The sequence below is a fragment of the Drosophila sulfurigaster genome, chromosome 3 (genome assembly GCF_023558435.1).
Source record: "Drosophila sulfurigaster albostrigata strain 15112-1811.04 chromosome 3, ASM2355843v2, whole genome shotgun sequence".
Lineage (NCBI taxonomy): Eukaryota > Metazoa > Arthropoda > Insecta > Diptera > Drosophilidae > Drosophila > Drosophila sulfurigaster.
In genome coordinates, this window is record NC_084883.1 from 50,457,977 (window position 1) to 50,477,909 (window position 19,933).

The 19,933-nt window shown below is 33.7% G+C and overlaps 2 protein-coding genes and 1 long non-coding RNA gene across 13 annotated transcripts in view; 1 reads left to right on the plus strand and 2 right to left on the minus strand.

Moving 5' to 3' along the window:
* The window catches only part of LOC133840924 (axotactin), an 89,681-nt gene that overhangs the window by 8,824 nt on the left and 60,924 nt on the right, over nt 1-19,933 (plus strand). For 10 of the 11 annotated variants that reach the window (XR_009894223.1, XM_062273120.1, XM_062273121.1 and 7 more), the window contains exons 2-5: nt 10,255-10,921; nt 11,730-12,012; nt 14,308-14,527; nt 17,281-17,416. Coding sequence is in view for 10 of the 11 variants with exons in the window: in XM_062273120.1 (XP_062129104.1) it covers nt 10,318-10,921; nt 11,730-12,012; nt 14,308-14,527; nt 17,281-17,416 (1,243 nt within the window). In the remaining variant the exon portion in view is untranslated. Of the gene's footprint in view, nt 1-992; nt 1,461-10,254; nt 10,922-11,729; nt 12,013-14,307; nt 14,528-17,280; nt 17,417-19,933 lie in introns of those variants that run through there. The other variant, XM_062273113.1, reaches the window with a different exon arrangement.
* On the minus strand, nt 7,152-7,833 carry LOC133846046 (uncharacterized). The gene has a single exon (XM_062280755.1). It carries the CDS (start codon nt 7,718-7,720, stop codon nt 7,373-7,375), a length of 348 nt encoding a protein of 115 aa, XP_062136739.1. The 5' UTR covers nt 7,721-7,833; the 3' UTR covers nt 7,152-7,372.
* Nucleotides 11,759-12,388, minus strand: LOC133840927 (uncharacterized). The gene is made up of 2 exons (XR_009894224.1): nt 12,130-12,388; nt 11,759-11,943 (listed from the first exon to the last, which is right to left on the minus strand). It is a non-coding gene; the product is annotated as an uncharacterized LOC133840927 (long non-coding RNA).

Sequence of the window (19,933 nt, forward strand, 5' to 3'; positions counted from 1 at the left end):
TTCAATAATAATAGATTTCGTTATTCAACAATGATAAATTGCTGTTTCACATATTATTTATGATGATTCGGTGTGCTGTGTGTTTTAAATAATTTAATAAACTCAACTCAAAGTGTAAATCAATGAAATATTAAGAACCAATTAGCAAGGTGAATGTGAATCAACTAAAATTTGCATAGTATCAAAAAATTACAAAATATATTCAAATTTAAGGATTCAATTGTAATTTCTATAAATCGCAAAAATAAAATTGACATTAAATTTAAGTGACAGGCACTTAAAAATCAATAGATTACTTATAGTACTCAAAGTATACAAATATCTATCAACTTATAATTAATTCAAGAGTTATAAAAGTTATTGTAAACAAAAATAAGTAAAAACCAGGACCTGTGAATAAATCTTAAAAATAAACTATAAAGTACACATATTTAAAATAAATAAATTTATTTATTCAAGACTTAAAGAATTGCAATTTCACAAATATTTATCTACTCTACCAAAGCAATTTTTTGAGAAAAATAAAAAAAATAGTTCTAAGAACTTAAGCCAATAAAGCAATGAATAAATAGGAACAATAAATTACATAATATATTAAATGTAAACAAATTTGTATTTATTTTATTCTAATGCAACAAGAAAAGTTACAATCATAATAACGTATACATAAAACAGTTTACAAATATTCGTCAACTTCTAAATCATGCAAAGGTTTTTGACAACTTATAGCATGAAAAGTTGCTCAAAGAAAATATATAAACTTATTTAAATAATAAAAACAATCTGCTAAGAACTTAAGTCAATAAGGCAGAGAATAAAAAAATACAAAATACATTGAAAGCAAATATGCTTATATTATTTAGTATTCAAGCCTTAAGAAAATTGTAATATCTACAAATTGCATAAATAGAATTTAAATGCCTGTCACTTAAAAATCAATAAAGTATTTAATTTACGCAGAGCTACAATCGTAATAACTTTTACCAAAAAAAAAAACACAAATATTTGCCAACTTATAAATAATTCAAAAGACTTGAACAAAAGCAAGAAAAGTTTTTCAACAACAAAAAATAAAAGCCCAGATAAATAATAATAACAAGGTGCTAAGAACTTAAGCCAATAAAGCAGTGAAGTCATGCACAAAATAATCAAATATAAATATTAATACATACAAAGTTGCAGTTTACCTTTCACATTTCTCTGTTCCATAAATAAATACAGTTGAAAAATTTATCCACAAACAAAAAGTGAAAAAAAGGAAAAACGATAAAAGCAAAAGGATGCAAATTACATGGGAAAAGTGAAGTAATTACAAAATTGCTTTTAATACCGAGAGTGTTGCAAGAGTGTTGTGAATGCGTGTGCATGTTGCAAGTGCATAAATTCAAATATAAACATTGTGGAATATATTTAAATAAACTACATAGTAGAACAGCAGCAGCCAAGTTATGGCAGTCTGGGTAAGGCGGCATTTAGTTGTGTTAATTATATTTATAAGAAACATGCACAACGCGTATGATTAGAACAAGTAAGAAAGCTAGTGTCGAGTATGCTCGACCCTGACAAATTCTCAATAATACACAAAACGGTATTATTTTTAAAATATACCAAATTCATATACCTTAAAACGGCCAAATATACAATATGCTAAGTTTGGTATATCGATATACTATTCCATTCAAAATATACCATATATGTATAAAATATACCCGATTGTGAAATTCCTTAAATTATTCCAAAATCATGTACAAAAGAACAGTAAAATATTATATATAGAATCTTATGTTTGGTATATTAATATACTATTACATTCAAAATATACAATATATAAAATATATTTTATAAAAAATATAACATTCGGTATATTTTACTGTTTTTGGTTATATATTTTGTACTCGGTATATTTTTAATGTTATAGTATATAGTTTTATCAAACATAGCATTCGATATTATTTACTAGTTTATATATATAACGGTATATTTTGAGTGTAATACTATATCAATATACCAAACTTAAACGATATACTATATATGGTATATTTTACAATTTTTTCTGGTATACCAGATTGCGAAAAAATAGAGGTCTATTTCTATATGGTATCGGCTGCTGTCATTGATCAAGGTTAGATATGGCTGCTTCTGCTTAGAACACCCTTCTTCCCTCTTGTTAGCCGGGTATAATAACTACTATAAAGCATAATTAAGTCACTCCTAACACGAGGCTCAATTAAAATGCCTGGCACGCCAGCAACATTAAAAAGTGCTCAACAAAATGTGCATAATTCTTTAGACCAAAGCAGCTCACTGGGCTGCTTTCTCTCTTTCTCTCTTCCTATCTAGCTATCTCTTTTTGGCTGGCCGTCAGCGGGCTGTCAGATGTGAAAATGGGCAAACAAACAACTTCATTACAAAGCAATGCAAGCAGGCAAATTAAACAATAATTATTTATGTATACAATAACAAAAGAACAGACAATTATAATGCATATGGAGCAAGCGAGACGGAAATATCGCACACACATACACACACGCACAGAGTCTGAATCAGCCAAGCGTGTAAATTTCGTTTAATAATTCTAAGCATCTCTTCTCTCTCTCTCTCTCTCTCTCTGTGTGTGTGTTCGTCTGAGTGTGACTCAAAGTTGCATAAACTTTTGGCTGAATTCAAGCACTTATTGTTTAATTTAATGGAATAGTTTTCGACTTTGAGGGCGGCGTCAACGACGGCGGCAACGGCGGCTCAAAAGCCATTAAATCATTTTTAAAGTACTTAAAAATAATTTAATTTATTACTGCAAAATGCTAACACAGTGCAGCCTAACGAAGTGTTTTAACTTGAGCTGCGAAATTCTTTAGGCTTCGCCGAGTAGAGAAAACATATTCATATCGACAGCGTAGAGGAAATATTCTCAAGTTATTCAGTCATCTTAGGCTGCCTCACTGTACTGAGTATGTTAATCAAGTGTCAATGACTGCGCTTCAAGTTATTTGTGCATAATTTGACGGCAATTCTAATCCCATTAAGTATGTACGAGTATTATAAGGAATTTATTAGAAAATGTGCAAAGATACTTGCTTGAAAGACACTCATTAATACATAATCGTATCAGAAATTTAATGATATTTAATTAATACGTCAAATTTTATGTAGAAATCTACAACTCTTAGCAAAAATATTTATAAGGAAAAAGTTGGATTGTTTTTCTTTTTTTTATACATACAGAAATTTCTTAGAAAGTGTGCAAAAATAAAATTCATTTCAATTCTTATTAACAGCTTTAAGGCAGTTGATTTGCAAAACTTCGTCAGTTGAATTTTCTTTAAAAAATCCAAAGCTTTAGCATGAACATTTATAGAGGAAAATAATTGGAGTAATGCAATTACTGTTTCCTTTCGAACAATAACTATAAATAATAATAAAATCAAATAAATTGTATATACCATGTAGAGGAAGGAATCGATTACAAATAAATAACAAAAATGTTCAGTATTATTTTTAGCATTTCAATAATAATATAAGAGAATGTTTTAAAAATAAATTTGTCAGTTTTATTAACGTTTATGTACTTTGTACTTCATTTTATATAATGTAACATTTATTTAGCGCTTATGATAGACAATTAATATGACACATAGGTCAGTTAGCAATAGCTTTTCAACTGCCAAATTCTGACTTACATTTTCAAAATACAAAATTAACAAAATAAAATATGTAAAGAAAAATATTCAACCTTCAGAAAAATTATGCAATTAATTAATATCTGTATGATTTTCATATATAATTCTAATAGTAACAAATTTTAAATGTTAAATTGTTTTTATTGATATAAAAAAAATTGAATATTTTTTCATAGAATACAAGTAAAATTTGTATAAAAGTAAAATAGGATTAAGTTGATTATGAGTAAGCTCAGATTTAATCGTGTACTGCATATGAAAATGTTTCTTGTGGCGGATAATATCTTTATGGTGAATATTATCTTTATTATTGTTAGTGACTACCCACAGAATTATCGTGTGTGTGTCGTCTCTTGTGGTTTAACATTAATATTTGTCTGCCTGCAGCGTTTCATGTGTGTGTCATGTCTTAGCTGTTCTCTGTTCGCTGTTTGCCGCCCACGCAGTTAGCAAAACGTTCTTTATGCGTTCATTCATGCAGCGTGACTTTTATTATGTCACACACACAAGCGTCTATATATACATACATATATCTGCTATACATGTTATATATCTTTGCTTTGTTGTCTATGCGGCTGCTAACAAATAGAATACAAAATGCCACAACTGGCGCCATTGTCGACGTCACTTAATATACAAATTTCAGTAAATATTTATACACACACACACATACACACACACGCACATACAAGCGGCTGCAATTTCCGGCTGGTGTCGCAGCTAGTGAAAAAAGAAGAAGAAGCAAACACACAGCCCAATTCTCAGTGCAATGTTCACCAACAACCACCCACAGCAACAATTCGTTCAATTTCAAGCAATCAAGTTATTTTAATTCATTACGCTTACGCGGGCAACACTTTGGAGACATGCACAGCGACAGCAACAGCAACAGCAATAGTAACAGCAACAGTCACAGCAACAAGAGCAATAGCAACAACAATGACCCCACCGTGCCCCCTTTGCGACAGCCCCAAAAGAATATTTGGGGGGCAAGTGCAGCGTGCAGCTTTGCCTTGCGTTGCCTGACACTGGCAACGTATGTCGTGAAAGATACACTGAAAGATAATACCAGTTCCTAAAATTAAGAACATTCGTCCTAAAAATTGTGTTCTTAAAATAAGACCAAATTCTTAAAACTAAGAACATTAGTCTGAAATTTGCCAATATCCTTAAATAAGACCAAAAATACAAGACTTAGGATACGAAATTCTATAAAGTTTTTATGTAGCTTTGAGTGACATCGATCATAGATAGCTCAGTTTGACGATCTGGCGCGAACTATTTTTTAATGCAGTCTAAGAAAAGAGTTGCTGAGTTTAAATATAATATGTTGCGCGAATCGATGAAATTCGTAAGTAGTAAAAAAGTGGTTAACGTACAACATAATAACAGAATGCCAAAAAAAAAAAATAAGAAAAAAATAATAAACTATGATGAAATATTTTTTTAGCTTAAAATAAAATTGTGGGTAAAAGACCAAATTCTTAAAACTTAGAACATTAGCCTGAAATATGTCAATTTCTTGAAATAAGACAAGATTCTTGGCTTTTATTACTAAGAACTTGGGTCGTGTATCAAATATTATTGAAATCAAAATAATTGTGTTGATCTTATAATAAGATATTTGGCCTTAAAACTATATGATTTTTTCCTCTTATTAATAATAACTTGGATTAAATGTTCTTGAAATCAAGATGTGTTTTCTCACATTAAGATTTGCATGTTAACGTGCGTCAACTTTTAAAACCAAAATTTTTAGAACTAAGATTAAAATCTTGGTCTTAGAACTTTTTTTCAGTGTATGAGAGTGTATATTTGCATGTGTTTATATTACATATACACACGCACACACACATTCACGCTCTCTCGCTTGCACACATGACTATCAAAATGTCAGACATCTGTCATTTAATTTAATTTGACTTCACTTGCTTTCATTTGTTCGCCCGCTTCTTCTGTGTGCTCGTCTTCGCTTCTCTTCTCCTTTTGCTTTCACTCTTCAGCTCTTTTCTTCACTTTCCCTGACTTTTGTGTATGCGCTCGTTTTTTTCCACGCGAAGGCGTCGCAACGCCTTCCTCAAAAACGTGCAATTTAGTGGGGGGGCGTGGCCGGTTCGCTCGCTTGCGTTGTTTCTGTTGTTATAGCTGTTATTACTGGCATTGCTCTCATTGCTGTTGCTGTTGATGTTGCTGTTGCTGTTGTCGTTGCCTTTGCTGTGAGACACATACGCGCATAATTTAAAACGTTTTTCCCTCGTCAGTGAACGCGATGAAAATGGAAAACGTTTTGCTGCAACGAAGTTTGCATACGCTTAAACTTCACCACACACAACCGAACACACACACAGTCGCATACACACACACACACACACACACGCGCATAGCACAACATATTAAAGTTGAAGTGCACTTTAACTTGTGGTTAAGTTGCAGTTTGTTGAATTATCTTAATGAAGTTATCGTTGTTCATCTACATGCTAAATATGCGTAGCGTTGCCAGCACTCATCTCGATAAAGTCCGACGCTTGTTGTTGCAATTTTCAGCTAAAGGTTCAACTATTGTTTAAAAAGAACAAGAAGTTGAAAGAAATTAAAAGAAATTTCATTATCAACTTATTATTTCGATATAACTTATAATTTGCTTAAATTGAACAATAACTTCAAAAGAAAATTAATAATTAGTTTATATACTTTTATATAATTTATAAGTTATTGTTATATTATTAATGCGCAGTTTGAAAAATTCGCTTTCTTCAGTGATAAATTTCAAATTGATAATATTTTCACTTGCGTATACTTAATATTGCATATGAAGTATCGTCAGCTTATACGCATACTGTATAGTTGGGAAATTGTACTATCGTGACCGAAATCGATAATAGTTTGTTGTTCAAGAATTTTAAATTTTTTTACGAAATACTGGTTTCAGGATTGTTAAAATTTCGTCATATTTCAATACACAAAACTTACCACTGTCTTTGTTTTTTAAATATATATTTCGTATTTATTTAAAGCGTAACCAGATTCATGTTTTTCAATTTCATATTAATATTTAAATTTGTCTCTATTCACTTTGGACTAAATATTCAATTTAAATAGATATTCAATGAATGCTTCCAGGTATTTAATATTTCAATATTTTGTTTAAATTATTTCTGTTCTTATATAAAAGTCTTAAATATATATTCGATGAATGCTTACTGCATTCCAGGTATTTAAGTTGGTGTCCCATTTATTCAATATTTTGTTTAAATTATTTCTGTTCTTATATAAAAGTCTTCAAATCCTTGAAAGATGTTTAGATGTTGCCTCGTTTCGGAAAATTATAGAAATTATAAGTAATAAAGTCAAATTTTTTTTGTTTTTCTTGGTTTTATTAAAAAATATTAAAAATAGTCTTTTATAAAAATTTGTTAGTATATCTTAACTAATTTAAAGCTGTGTATGTAAAGCTGTCCTATCAAGTGGCTCAGCTAGTCAGTTTATGTTTCCCTGCAGAAGAGTACGCAAAACATATTTTGCATATGAAATTAAATTTCCATTGCCTTTTTGCAAAAAGGCAATAAATATGTCATTTGTTGAGCTAAGCTATGAAACATTGCTACTCAACATTAAAGTTAATCTAAAATGAATTAATGAGCTTAGAACTAAAAACTATGATTAATTAATGAGCGAGAGTCCTTCCATTGAGTAGATTATTGTAGTCGCTTCAGCTTCTGTGTTTTCTGTGCTTTGGCAATAGCCTTCAGCTGTTTGTGACGATGATGTAGCTTCTTCTCCAGATTACGCTTGAACTCCTGCTCTCTGACTAGGCACTGAAGATCCTCGTAGCTGCAGCTGGCCATGCGTTGCTTCAACTTGTTAATCAGATGTGCTGTCAGTTGAATCTTTGTCTGCGAGACACGAGCAAACTGAGCGCGCTTCCGTTGCAATTCAGCGCGATGCATGAACAAAGCGTAGGCGGTTGCAGGCGAAGCCTTAGCCGAGGCGGGAACTGGGCTGGAGACTGCGGCGGAGGTTGATGCTGATGATGTTGCTGCCATGACGATCTCTGACTGAATGTGTGATTATTCCCTGGCGACAGCTCTATTTTATATGCTGCCAGCCTTGACCTGCACTTACCTGCAAGCTAAGGCAAGCGGCAGGATTTAGTTGAGAATCCTTGTCTGCCTGCCCAAAGGGATACGCGATTTTTCATGCTCAATTCCTTGGAGTGTCGTTCGCGGATTTCATGCACAGGTAGCGCACGAGTGTTGTGTTATCTATGCCACATTTTCGGGTTACGTGTGCTGGCTACATTAATGCACTTTAGGTAAATCCCACGCATATGCATGAAGCTGGATAACAACGACCGCGACAACAACAGGTACAAGTGCAGGCAGCTCTTTTAAGCAGGAAGTCAAAAGTTAGGTAAAGTTTCGCGCTTCACTGGCCGAGCAACGAAACCAAAAATCAGGTAGCACCGTTAGGAAACCATAACCGAAACTTTCTGTGGCAGGCAGTAAATGCAATGGAATATTTTTGAAAGGTTGCTCGGATGCGAGTGGAAAACACGCACGCACGTTTTGCCAGACTGATGTCTGACGCAGGCATGCATCAATAACTTGGCCAAAGCAAACGCAAGAGCAGCCTTGACATGGCTCTTCGTTCACTCTCCGCTTTTGCTGAGGTTTATTAATTTGCATGAACTTTGGCAATGCTCATTTTTCATCCAAGCACTTTTGCTCCGTCCGGCAGCTAAAGCCGCAATTAAAAATTGCTTATGAAACGGAAATGGTAACAAAAGCAAGAAAGAAAGATGGGGTTTGATGGGGCAAAGCATAGACCACGCCCACTTTATGGTACGTTATGCAAAGACCGACAAAGTTTTTGGGTAGCAAAAACTTAATTTCCACTTTTTGGTTTTTCCTTCTCATCTCCATTTTTGCCATTTCCCTTTGACGTTTTTGGCATCAACAGACACTAACACACACACACATACAGACACTTTAAGCCCCGCCCAGAGAACCGGAGACGCCTTCCAATTTTTGCTGTGGGGCATTTAGTGTAAACTGTGCGCATCATTATTTTTGAATTTTTGACAGTTTTTTCCACGACGATAAGCTACTTGTAAATCAACTCTCAACTCTCTCAAGCTAAGCGAGTGAGAAAGAGGAAGCACACGCATCACATCTTTAGAGCAACTTTTCTTCTTTATATCTACAAGACTATGCGAGTGTGTCTATGTGTGTGTGTGTCATCACATTTCCGCCGGAAGTGTAAGCACAAAAGTTCGTTTTCGTTAAATGCCAAGCAAGAAATGCAGCGTCGCTTCATTTTCAGCCAGACATTGACTGATGATGATGAGCATGATGATGTAAATGGGATTTATACTAGTGCGCCATGACAATAGTAAACTGCTTACACACACACACTCTCTCACACACACACGCATAGTTGGAGAGACATAACAAGTTGCTGAAATCATAAGCTGTGATAGCTTCTTTGTGCTGCCGCTGTGACGAGCAAGTAAATTGCCTCAGTGAATTTATAGTGCAATTACCACAAATCTAATGAACTCATCGTCATACTCCTCCAAGCAGCATACGCCCAAGGAATGAACATTTTTCTTGTAGCATACTTTTGTGGGCTTCGCATTGCGTCTCAGCATTCAAATGTAATTGACTTAACGCTCAAATTAGTTAAGTTGAAATGTGATTTTGCTAGTTGGAAATCAAGCGGAAACTTAGTTTAGCTAACTTACTATAACAAAGACAAATCTGAGCTTATTTTATATGCTTTATAATAATCGTTACGCAATTAAAACACTTTAAATTCATTTTATTATCTCAAGTTAGGTTACTAAATAGTTTAGATATTTTCTACTTATGATTAACTATTTGTAATTACTATAATGCACTTTATTTAGTTATTTTGCAATGAAAAATATGAGCTTAGCTTAGCAGATATTTGTTGGTAGAAAATTAAGCTACAACTCATTGTATATAACTAACTAAAAGTATGATAATTAGATAACTTACTCTAAAAAAGAAATCTCCTGGCATAGCTAACATGTTTTCGTTGAGTAATATCACATATTTGTGCCATTTATTGATTAAACTATTCATTTTTAATATATTAATTAAGTAATAAACTCGTTTTTAATAGCGTTCAGGTTAAAATGGCCTTTGACTCTTAAATAAAATTATACGCTTACTTTAATAGATAAAAAACCATCGGTTTTAATTTTTTTGTCGAATCAAAACATTACAAATGGCTTCCGGTTTATTAACATCATTTTGAAAATTTTATCATAAAACACAATCAATGTAAACATTATCTGTAGCTGGCCAAAAATATAAATGTAAATACCTCACTGAAACTTTTAGCTGCGCATTTAAAACTTTTGCCATTTACTTCAATCAAATGTTGGTTTGAATAAACTTAAAGAATATCTAATGTAATTTGGGTTGGGTGGAATTAAGAAAGCACTCCAGCTGAATAAGCTTCATTATCTTAATTAAAAATACATTACTTAATCACATTATTTGCCAATAACTAATTCAAATCCATTCCATTTCCCCACTTTTTTTTGCAGTCAAGAACAACGTTAGCACTCTGAACCCGCTTGCAACGAAAGGAGTGAAGAAGGAGTAAAGAAATGTCGCTCAAAGTGCTGCCGCTGTTGCTGCCACTGCTGCTGCTGAGTCCTTGCACCATTAAGGGACTGAGCCTGGCGAATGGCACCGTGGTTGTTGCCAGTTTAGGCGATGGCAACGCCGCCGGCAATGTCAATCAGCCAGCACTTGGTGTCGTTGCAGGTGGCATCAACAACAACAACAACAACAGTAGCAACAGCGGTGGTGGTGGCGGTGGCGGTGGTATCGGCGGTGGTGGTGCCAATCTGCCAATTGGTGGCGGCACTGGCAGTCAATCAAATAGTGAAACTGGCGGTGGCAACAGCGGCATTGGCGGTGGCAACTCGCAGGCGAGCGGCAGCAACAGCAACAGCAATAACAATGCCGCTGGCGGTGGTGGCAACAGTGGCAATAACTCGGCTCTGATGCAACCGGCCAAGGAGAAACAGTATGACAAGTGCACAGGTCCCGGGGATCCAGGACCCTGCAAGCAATACATCTACAAGTGGCGCTACGAACCAACAACGGGCGAATGCACCACATTCATTTGGGGCGGTTGCGATGGCAATCCCCAGAATCGCTTTAGCACCGAGACCGAGTGCCTCTTTCACTGCATTGGCGCGCCACGTAAGCGATGCATAACCACTTTTTTACACGTTACCCATAGGATCGAAGGATACTATAACTTTCTGACTACGACAAGTGTATGTAACTGGCAGAAGGAAGCATTTCCAGCTCTATAAAGTATATAGATTCTTGAACCGAGACCATATGGCTATGTCCTTCTATCCGTCTATCCATGTCTGTGTCCGTTTACCCGTATGACTACCTAAAGACTAAAGAGGAAAAAGCTACATAACTTAGCTTCTTTAAAACCCACTTCCACCGCAAGTCAAATAGAAAGTGTAAATTTAAAGAGAGAGTCATTAAAATAACTAGTAATTAGGAGTCCTTACAGTTTGATTGTGATCAGATAAGTCTAAGAAATTTAAAAAATAATCAGCAGTATTAATTGCATTAGTAAGCATTTATTTTTTTATTCTATGGTATAACTTTAATGTATATTGAGTATATCGATAGTATTTCAGTATTTGTATATTAATTATTTAAGTTATTATTTTCCATAATATACTTTATGCTCTATTTTAGTATTTTTGGTATACTGATTTAGTATAATTATGTATTCTCGGTATATTTTAACGATAACACTGATTTTCCATTATGTTCCTTTTATTATTCTACTTCAGTATTTTGTTGGTTTATTTTTTTAGTATATTTTTGTATCCTTTGGTATATTTTAAAGATAATAGTAATTTTGCATTGTATTGCTCGATCTGAAATTGGGTAGCGGGTATCTCAGAGTCGAGCACACTCGACTGCAGCTTTCCAACATGTTTCTTTTAAACCAATGCCTGATTCAAAATCTTCCTCGCAGACACATTGCCACCGTTTTTGCAGTCAACCACACGTGAGCCGAGCACCACAGAGTCCTCGCTGGCCAGCTACACGCAGAGTCCCGCCCAGCTGCCGGTGGGTTACGGTGGCGGACACATGGGCGGCGGTGGCGGTGGTCACATGGGCACCACCCCGGTGCCCATTGAGCAGCGTGGCCCGGAATTGACATTTGCGGAAACGGGTCAGGGCAAGACCTTTATGTTTGCCAAAAACAACACGTTCATCCAAATGGACGGCGACATCATACAGACATTTCAATTAAGGTGAGTGGGGGGTGGTGTGGGAACGGAGGGAGGAGGAGGCGGATGTTCAGCAGCAGTCAAGAAAAAATATTTGTTGCCACGTTGTCGCATCGTGTTGTGTCCAGTTGACACACTTACCTCAATTTCAGTGGTGCAGCATTTTTGAAGTCTTTTACATTTTGCATGTCCCCCGCAGAATACCGAATTTCGCACGATTCGCGCGTCATTTGCCAGATTGTTGGCGTTTCAGCTCAAAATCTGTTGTGCCTTTACACCAAAAACCAAACAAATTGCAATCAATATTTGAATAAGCGTTGAATGTGCTCGCTTTTAAAGCTACAGCCATTCAAGTTGTATTTAATAAGAGCAGAGTTTAAAGACAGCAACTTGACAGAACAAAAAGTGCGAAAAGCAATGAAAATAAACTTAAATAATGCTGAAACTATTTCACATTCAATTTAGTAAAATCTACAATTCCTGTTTAAGTATTTACATTCATTTCATGCACTGTTTTCTTTTAACGGCACAAATAAATAATAACTAAAATTAAGTCTTGATTTTGAGATAGTTTGGATTAATTAAAGTTTAGTTTCAAGATTCTTCTCAATTCTTTAAGATTGAAACATTCTCCAATTATAAAAGTTCATCCTCAATTTATTAGACTTTTTCTCTCTATCTCAAAAGTAAATTAGACTAAATATGGTCCAGGATCAAGCAGCTTTGGTCCTAATTGCTTATGATAATATTATTGTTTGCATTTTGGAAAATATTCTCAAATTAAATTATATGAATAAGTAAAATGATTTGAATTGAGTACCAAAGCTTTAAGGAAACGCAGATTTAAAGTCTTCTAAACATTCTTTACAATAATTGTAATTGTAAAAACATTTTAATATATTGAACCATTCATTTGCATATTGCAATTCATTATGGCAAATTAACAATTGCCTAATTGTTCAATTAAATTCCTAATTGAAGACTATATATTCTCTGTCTTCCATACAATTTTCTGTGACTTAATTATAGGCAACAATATGACGTTATATGATATGTGTACATTTCAAGTGAATCAAAATAAAAACAACAATTTATTTGCCAAGCAAAATCTTAAAAATTATACTTGCAATTGTTCTAACAGTTTACCACATTCAAGCATTCATTTATATCACTGTTAATTAATTAATAAATGCCAAATTGTCGCTTATAACTCTAAGTGGAACTTTTTGAATTATTTGATTTTTTCTCTGACCTGACAATAACCGCAAGATGATGATCAAATTCAAATCAACATCTAATATGAAGAACATATGAATCTCAAAAGTGAGAAATGCAAATGCTACAATACTTAACCACATAAACTCATTTACATCATTGTCAATTATGGTAAATTCATAATTGTCCAATTGACACTTGTAAACTCTAAATAGAATATTATAAACTGCAGTGTAGAATAATGAAGAAGAACAGTCATTAGGAGCCCAAACAGCTAACCAAAAATATGAAAATATTTAATAAATGCATAAATAGTTTGGACCACAAAAACGTATCAACAATTTGACAAAGTACTTGTCATAAGAGAGACTAAAGACTAAAGATGTCTAATCAAAGTTTTGCTCTCTACTAATGGGCTAAACAAGTTTCCAGTACTGAGTGCGTATGTGTTGCAAGGTGCAATTAGTAGATATGACATTGCTTTAACATTTGTTGGCACTTAAGGCAATTATTTTTAGTTGTTTACAGGCTCGAGCATCCAACAGATCCGGTTGAGAGCGGAAACTCTGCCCTTTGGAAAGTTGATTTTCTGCTCAATTGCAGCAGGACCTTTGCTCGAAAGTTGACATCAAAACTTCCAGCTGGCATTTTGCTGCCGGCTGTGCGAAAAATTTAAAATTCAATTTCGACAAACATTTGCCATTTGCATATTAAATTAAGATAAAAAAAAAATATTATTTAAATGTGGAGAAACAACACACACACACAACATATTCCGAAGACAGTTGTGGAGAGTCAAATAAAATTAAACATAACTTTGTTGCACAAAAGTTATTGTTGTTGTTGTTGTTGCTGCCTCTTGTTATCATTGTTGTAGCTGCTGTGGCTGTGGCTGTTGTTGCTGCTGCTTCATCTTGGCCAGGCTGTTGGCAATTTGGGCTGTAGTTTTAATTGTAACTCATGTTGTCGCCGGCAGACAACAGTTGGAGAGAGCCTGAGAACAAATAAATTTAAAAGTCTGTCAGGCACACAAAAGCAAACGCCATCTCACTTCCACACATTGTCTAACCATCTATCTCGTTCTAACTTTTTCGGTTTTTGCAGACTTTGCCGTGAGATTTCATTTCAATTTCGCACACGACTGCCGCACGGCCTGCTCGTCTATCACAACGTTAAGAATCCGGATCGCATTAATTTGGACCCCTATGCACTCTATGTGATTGTCGAGAAGGGTCAGCTAAAGGTTGTACATGTCTTTGGCAAGCATTCAACGAGTGTCACTGTGGGTGAGAGTTTAAATCGAGATGAATGGCACAGTGTTATGGTAAGTACCCACAAGTTCCACTTCCACACACAAAACTTCACTCTACATTCGCTCGCCTAACTAGGCGATCCCCCAGTGCAGTGGCAGCTTTGCATTTGCCTTTGACTTTCAGCTTTCAGCTTTTTCAACCAAGTTTTTCCTGCTGCAGTTGAAGACCAACTTTTTTGTTGCTGTAATTGCTGCTGTTCCCATTGTTGTTGGTGCTTTTGCTATTACCGGCGTTGCTATTTTACCATTGTAATGGGCATTTTGAATTTGTTATGCTGTTTACAACGCTTACCTTGCGCATTTGTCTACTTAATGATATGGTTATTTGTATAGTGCATCTTCATTTACAACAACACTATAATATTTTCAATATTGTATTTATAATAACTTAATATGACAAACACTTCGCGTGCGATACTATTTAAAGTGAAAAATACATTATACGAGTACACACATACATATTACACATTATTTATTTTAAATACATTTGAATCTTATAACTCTTGATTAGCACTTTAATTGAAGTAAGAATGATTTTGGAATTTATATATCTTATGGTAAAATAGAAAAATATTCTAAAATCAATCTTGGCTTTATATATTTAGAGCTACTAAGTTTTATGGGCCACAAGTTTTGCACGTAAGAATGTATAATTATTTTTCCACAATTTTATTAATATATATAATTTTTTATCTGTTAATTTTCCAGAAAAATGTTCCAATAAATAACATTAAGTATATATACATGTATATAGTATATACATTATTACACTTCACCCACAGAAAACACAACTTTTAAACGATTCATCAAAATTGCATAACAACATTTTCCTATTTTTTTGCTTATTGAAGAATGGAAACAGCTAGATACATTTGACATCTAAAATGACATATTTTATAACCCAGGGAATTTGTTCAATATGTGAGCAACTATAGTTCAAAGTTATAATGCTTAGATTACAAAAAATTGGTATTTTAGTAAAACAAATACATCATAGCAAAAGAGCTGCACTCATTATAAAATGTATCTAAATTTAGCATATCCAAGTTATTTAAAAACTTATTAGAAATTTGTATCGAATTCCAAATGACTGTGCTAATACCACATTACCCTGAAAGCCTTAGTCGCTCTGGCTCATCTCATTGCAATAAGGAACTGTATTCGTTATTTTAATCAAATAATAATGATAATAAACATTACCAAATTATACGTTTGAGCATCGCAAAAATTGCTCAGTTTACAATGAATACGATTCTTCTGAAATATGATACTTAAGATGGCTTTATAAAAAGTTTCACGACATTACGAGAGACACCAAAAGCATAACTACTTCTGAAGTTACAAAGAAAATAGGTTCAAAACAGTTTTTGTGTCCACTCTGGCATGTTGCAGCTTTACAGGGTATACACTAGTGCGACTATTCTAATTAATGTTGTATATCAATTGTCAGAGCATACGTATGTACTTGTCGGCCAGCATGTTTTCGATGTTGCTGCTGCTTGATGTATTTTGTTGTAGTTGTTGTTATTGGCAACATTAGCATGCACATACGTTCAGCAAGCAATTAGCAAGATTGCAATACGTCTGCATGTGCGTGCACGTTTGTGTGCATGTTCATGTATGTATGCATGTTTGTGCATGTTGGTTAGTGTAAAACGCTTTATCAAAATTTTATAACAAAGCGTTCAGTTTGATTTATGAACGCTCAACTTTTGTTAACTCACCTCCGCTGGACAGGTGGAGGAGTAAAAAGAGAATGCAAAGGGAGGGACAACATCATCATCAATAACAACAACAGAGGCAGATCGTTGCGTATTTTCATACTATTTAAAACAAACATATCCACTACTAATCACACCTATATACCTTTTTCTCTCTTTTTCACTCACTCTACACTAAAAAAAAAGTTCTAAAATCGAGATTTTAGTCGTAGTAAAAAGAATATTGGTATAAAAAGTGAATGAAGAACATGAAAATCTTAATGCTAGAAAATACATCCTGATTTCAAGTAAGTATAAGTTAAGAATTAAGTTAAGAAGGAAATTTTTTAAGTTTTAAAATTTAATTTGTAATTTATCATTCAACCATATTGTTATTTTAATTTCGCATTCAGTTGTCGATGGACTACCGAATTGTGTAACCCAAATGTAGTATTTATTTATTAATTTATTTATTTTGAAAATTTGATATTTTTTTAGACAAATATTCTTAATTTTAAGAATTTATTCTTAAAGAATTATTTTAAGAACACAATTCTAAGACAAATGTTCTTGATTGTAGATAATGTTTTTTCAGTGTATGTGTTTATTATATCTGCCTCACTCACACACTGCTGCATGGAGATGCACTCATAAATAACACGCAAATTCCTAATGAATTTCAGCTGATCCCTGCAATGGTGAGCACAGCAGTTGCAATTCATTTTCGTAGATTTTTCATGCAACTGCCAGTAACAACAACAACAATGAGAAGAGTAACAATAACAACAACAACAGCAGCAACAACAAGAACAATAACAATTTATCGCCCAGCGCTTGCAACTTCAACTCTGGGCCAAAACGCATAAATTCATAAATTTTTATCATTTGTCTGTGAGTGTGCGTGTCCCGCCTACGTAAGTGGGCGTGGCTCACTAGCAAACTAGCTAGCTGGTTTATTGGTTTTATGCTCCATATCTTTCACATCCCAACATCAACTCTCTCTCTCTTTTTCTCTCTCGTTCTCGATGCTCCTGCTTGACTGTCGCGTTCGTCTCTGGCACACAGGTGCGCATCGATGTCCATGGCGCAAGATTAATTGCACGCGTCGACAATAGTCAGGAGGAGGTATATCTGAAAGGTCTGAATCACGAGTACAACTACGGTGTCTCCACGAATCTGCCATCGGTGGTCCTGGTCGGAGGTGAGTCTGTTGTTCCCACGCCCCACCCCCCTCAAAATCAATTGTCTCCTCATCTGCCCGCCTTAAAGCTGATGCTGCTGCAACACATGCAGCTAAGCGCACAGCTAACAAAAAAACGAGTGAGAAAGCTACTGTGGAGTATGATCGACTGTGAGATACCCGCTCTCTATTTTAAAAGTAAAACAGTGCGGTGTTATTCTTACAATATACCAAATATGTTTACCGAAAAATACTAAAAATATCGATATTTGGTATATGGATATAGCACTACATTCAAAATATGCTTTAAAAACCAAACCACCCGGTTAACATCATAAAAATATACTAAATAAATATACCGCTAATATACTAAAAAATTCCGAAAGTTGTATTTGGTAAATTATACCACCACATTTAAAATATGCTTTTTAAAAACCAAACCGGGTGGTCACATTATTAAAATATACTAAATAAATATACCACAAAAATACAAAAATATACCAAAAACTATATTTGGTATATTGACATAGTACATTCAAAATATACTTTTGAATAAAAGCAAAACAGTCTGGTATTATAGTATTATTAAAATATACTGCAATTTTATTCTGCAAAAATACTAAAATATATCGAAGGCTATATTTGCTTTATTGATATATTCCTACATTCAAAATATACTATAGAATACAAAATATACCAGACTGTCAACCGAAGCAACTCAGAAGACTTTTTCTGTCTCTTACATACATTTCCTGGATGCACAAAGTTATAATACCCTTCTATCCCATGTGCAGCAGGTATAAAAAGTATAGAAAACTATTGATACGGCAAATCTGAAAACGAAAATTGAAAATTGAATTTCCCCAACGCACACACACACACACGAATGCTTCACACACAGTTGCATTTGCTCATTTGCCATTGAATTTCGTGCGCATTTTACAGGTATAGTCTCTACGTGTGTATGTGTGTACGCGTGTGTGTGTGACTTTGAAAGCTGCTTTTGTATGCTATTTGAAAATTTAATTATTTGACGCTCGCAAAACCGCACGCACACACACACACATGCGCACACGAACGAACTAAATTCGATGACGGAATATGAAGCGCCTAACATTGTGCACATCGAATGAACCATTGATTGCACTATAGAGCAAAAGCAATAGAGAAAAGTGACGAGTGGCGTGAATAGACAAAAATATAATACTGCGATACCAAAGAAATAGAATTCAATAGTACTAAGAATAAAGTTCGACTTTAACAAGAGAATTTTGTTGCATTTAATGAATGAATGTTGATAAGGCAGCAAAAACAATACTTAAAAAAGCCCAAACAATTATTTCACACAATTCCAATTGCTGATCGATATTAATGAAATCAAATTTATATTTTAATGTCAGACTAACGTTCTAAATGCAATTGATTCAACTACAAACACAAATCAAATTTGCTGGCATTTAACTCGATGCTATTTGGAATTATTAAAATAAAATGGGCACAATTTCACAATGCACTAAACTTGTGATTGAATTAAAAATAACTACGAAGCAGCATTTAAAACGAATGCAATTATTATCCATTTCATGGCACCAATTCTAAAATAGTCAATGAAAAATAATCAAAGAAATTATGCACATGATATAATTCTCTTATATTTTAAATATGATTTCGGCAATATAAGTTAATAGTTTTGTAGTTTTTTGTCACTTTAAAAATCTATATTTTAATGTTAAAAATATCTTAGATTTACTCGTACTTTAATTTTAAATAGCAACACTCAAAACATTTTGAACTAGACATTTTTAACTCTAAGATTTATTATAGTTTTCAATTTAAAAAGTCATTACATTCGCTATCCATAGAAGGTACAAAGAAATCCAGTGCTTTGCTTTCATTAAAAATGGTTAGCGATTATCTCACAGTTGAGCCCACTCGACAGTAGCTTTCTTACTTCCTATTTCTTTGTCGTCGGGCTATTGACGACTTTAAATATATGTATACAAATTAATATGTACAATTCAATTCTTTCTTAGCCTCAACTATTGTCAAGTAGATTTTATGCCCCTCTTAAAAGCTTCAACTAAATGTAAACATTATTCCCTATTTTTTCGCATTTTAGTTGTAAACAGCCGTGTACAAAATCATGTAAATTAAGTTGCTTCAATTAATATCAAATTTTAAATTAAAAATGAAATTAATTAATATCAATTAATATCAAATTTTAAATTAAAAATGTATTTTTTTACGATACATTATCGTTTACTTTAAATAAGTAAACAAATAATATGAACAAATACAATTTTCAAATTTTATTTTACTTTTGAGAGCATCTATAAATTGTATAATAAACAGTATTCCCCCTTCATTCACATTTTAATTGTTAATAGCAGTACTCAAAAATCTTTTGATTACACTGTCGAAAGAAAGAGATTAATTTAATTATTATTTAAATGCTCTTACTAGCTGCAGCTTACGAGAGCTAAAAATCTGCTCATCTACATAAATCTAACTTTACAATTTCGCTTTCCCCCAACCGCC

Bases quoted from the DNA above. Each gene is read 5' to 3' on its own strand.
- LOC133846046 (XM_062280755.1), bottom strand. From the start codon at position 7,720: ATGGCAGCAACATCATCAGCATCAACCTCCGCCGCAGTCTCCAGCCCA.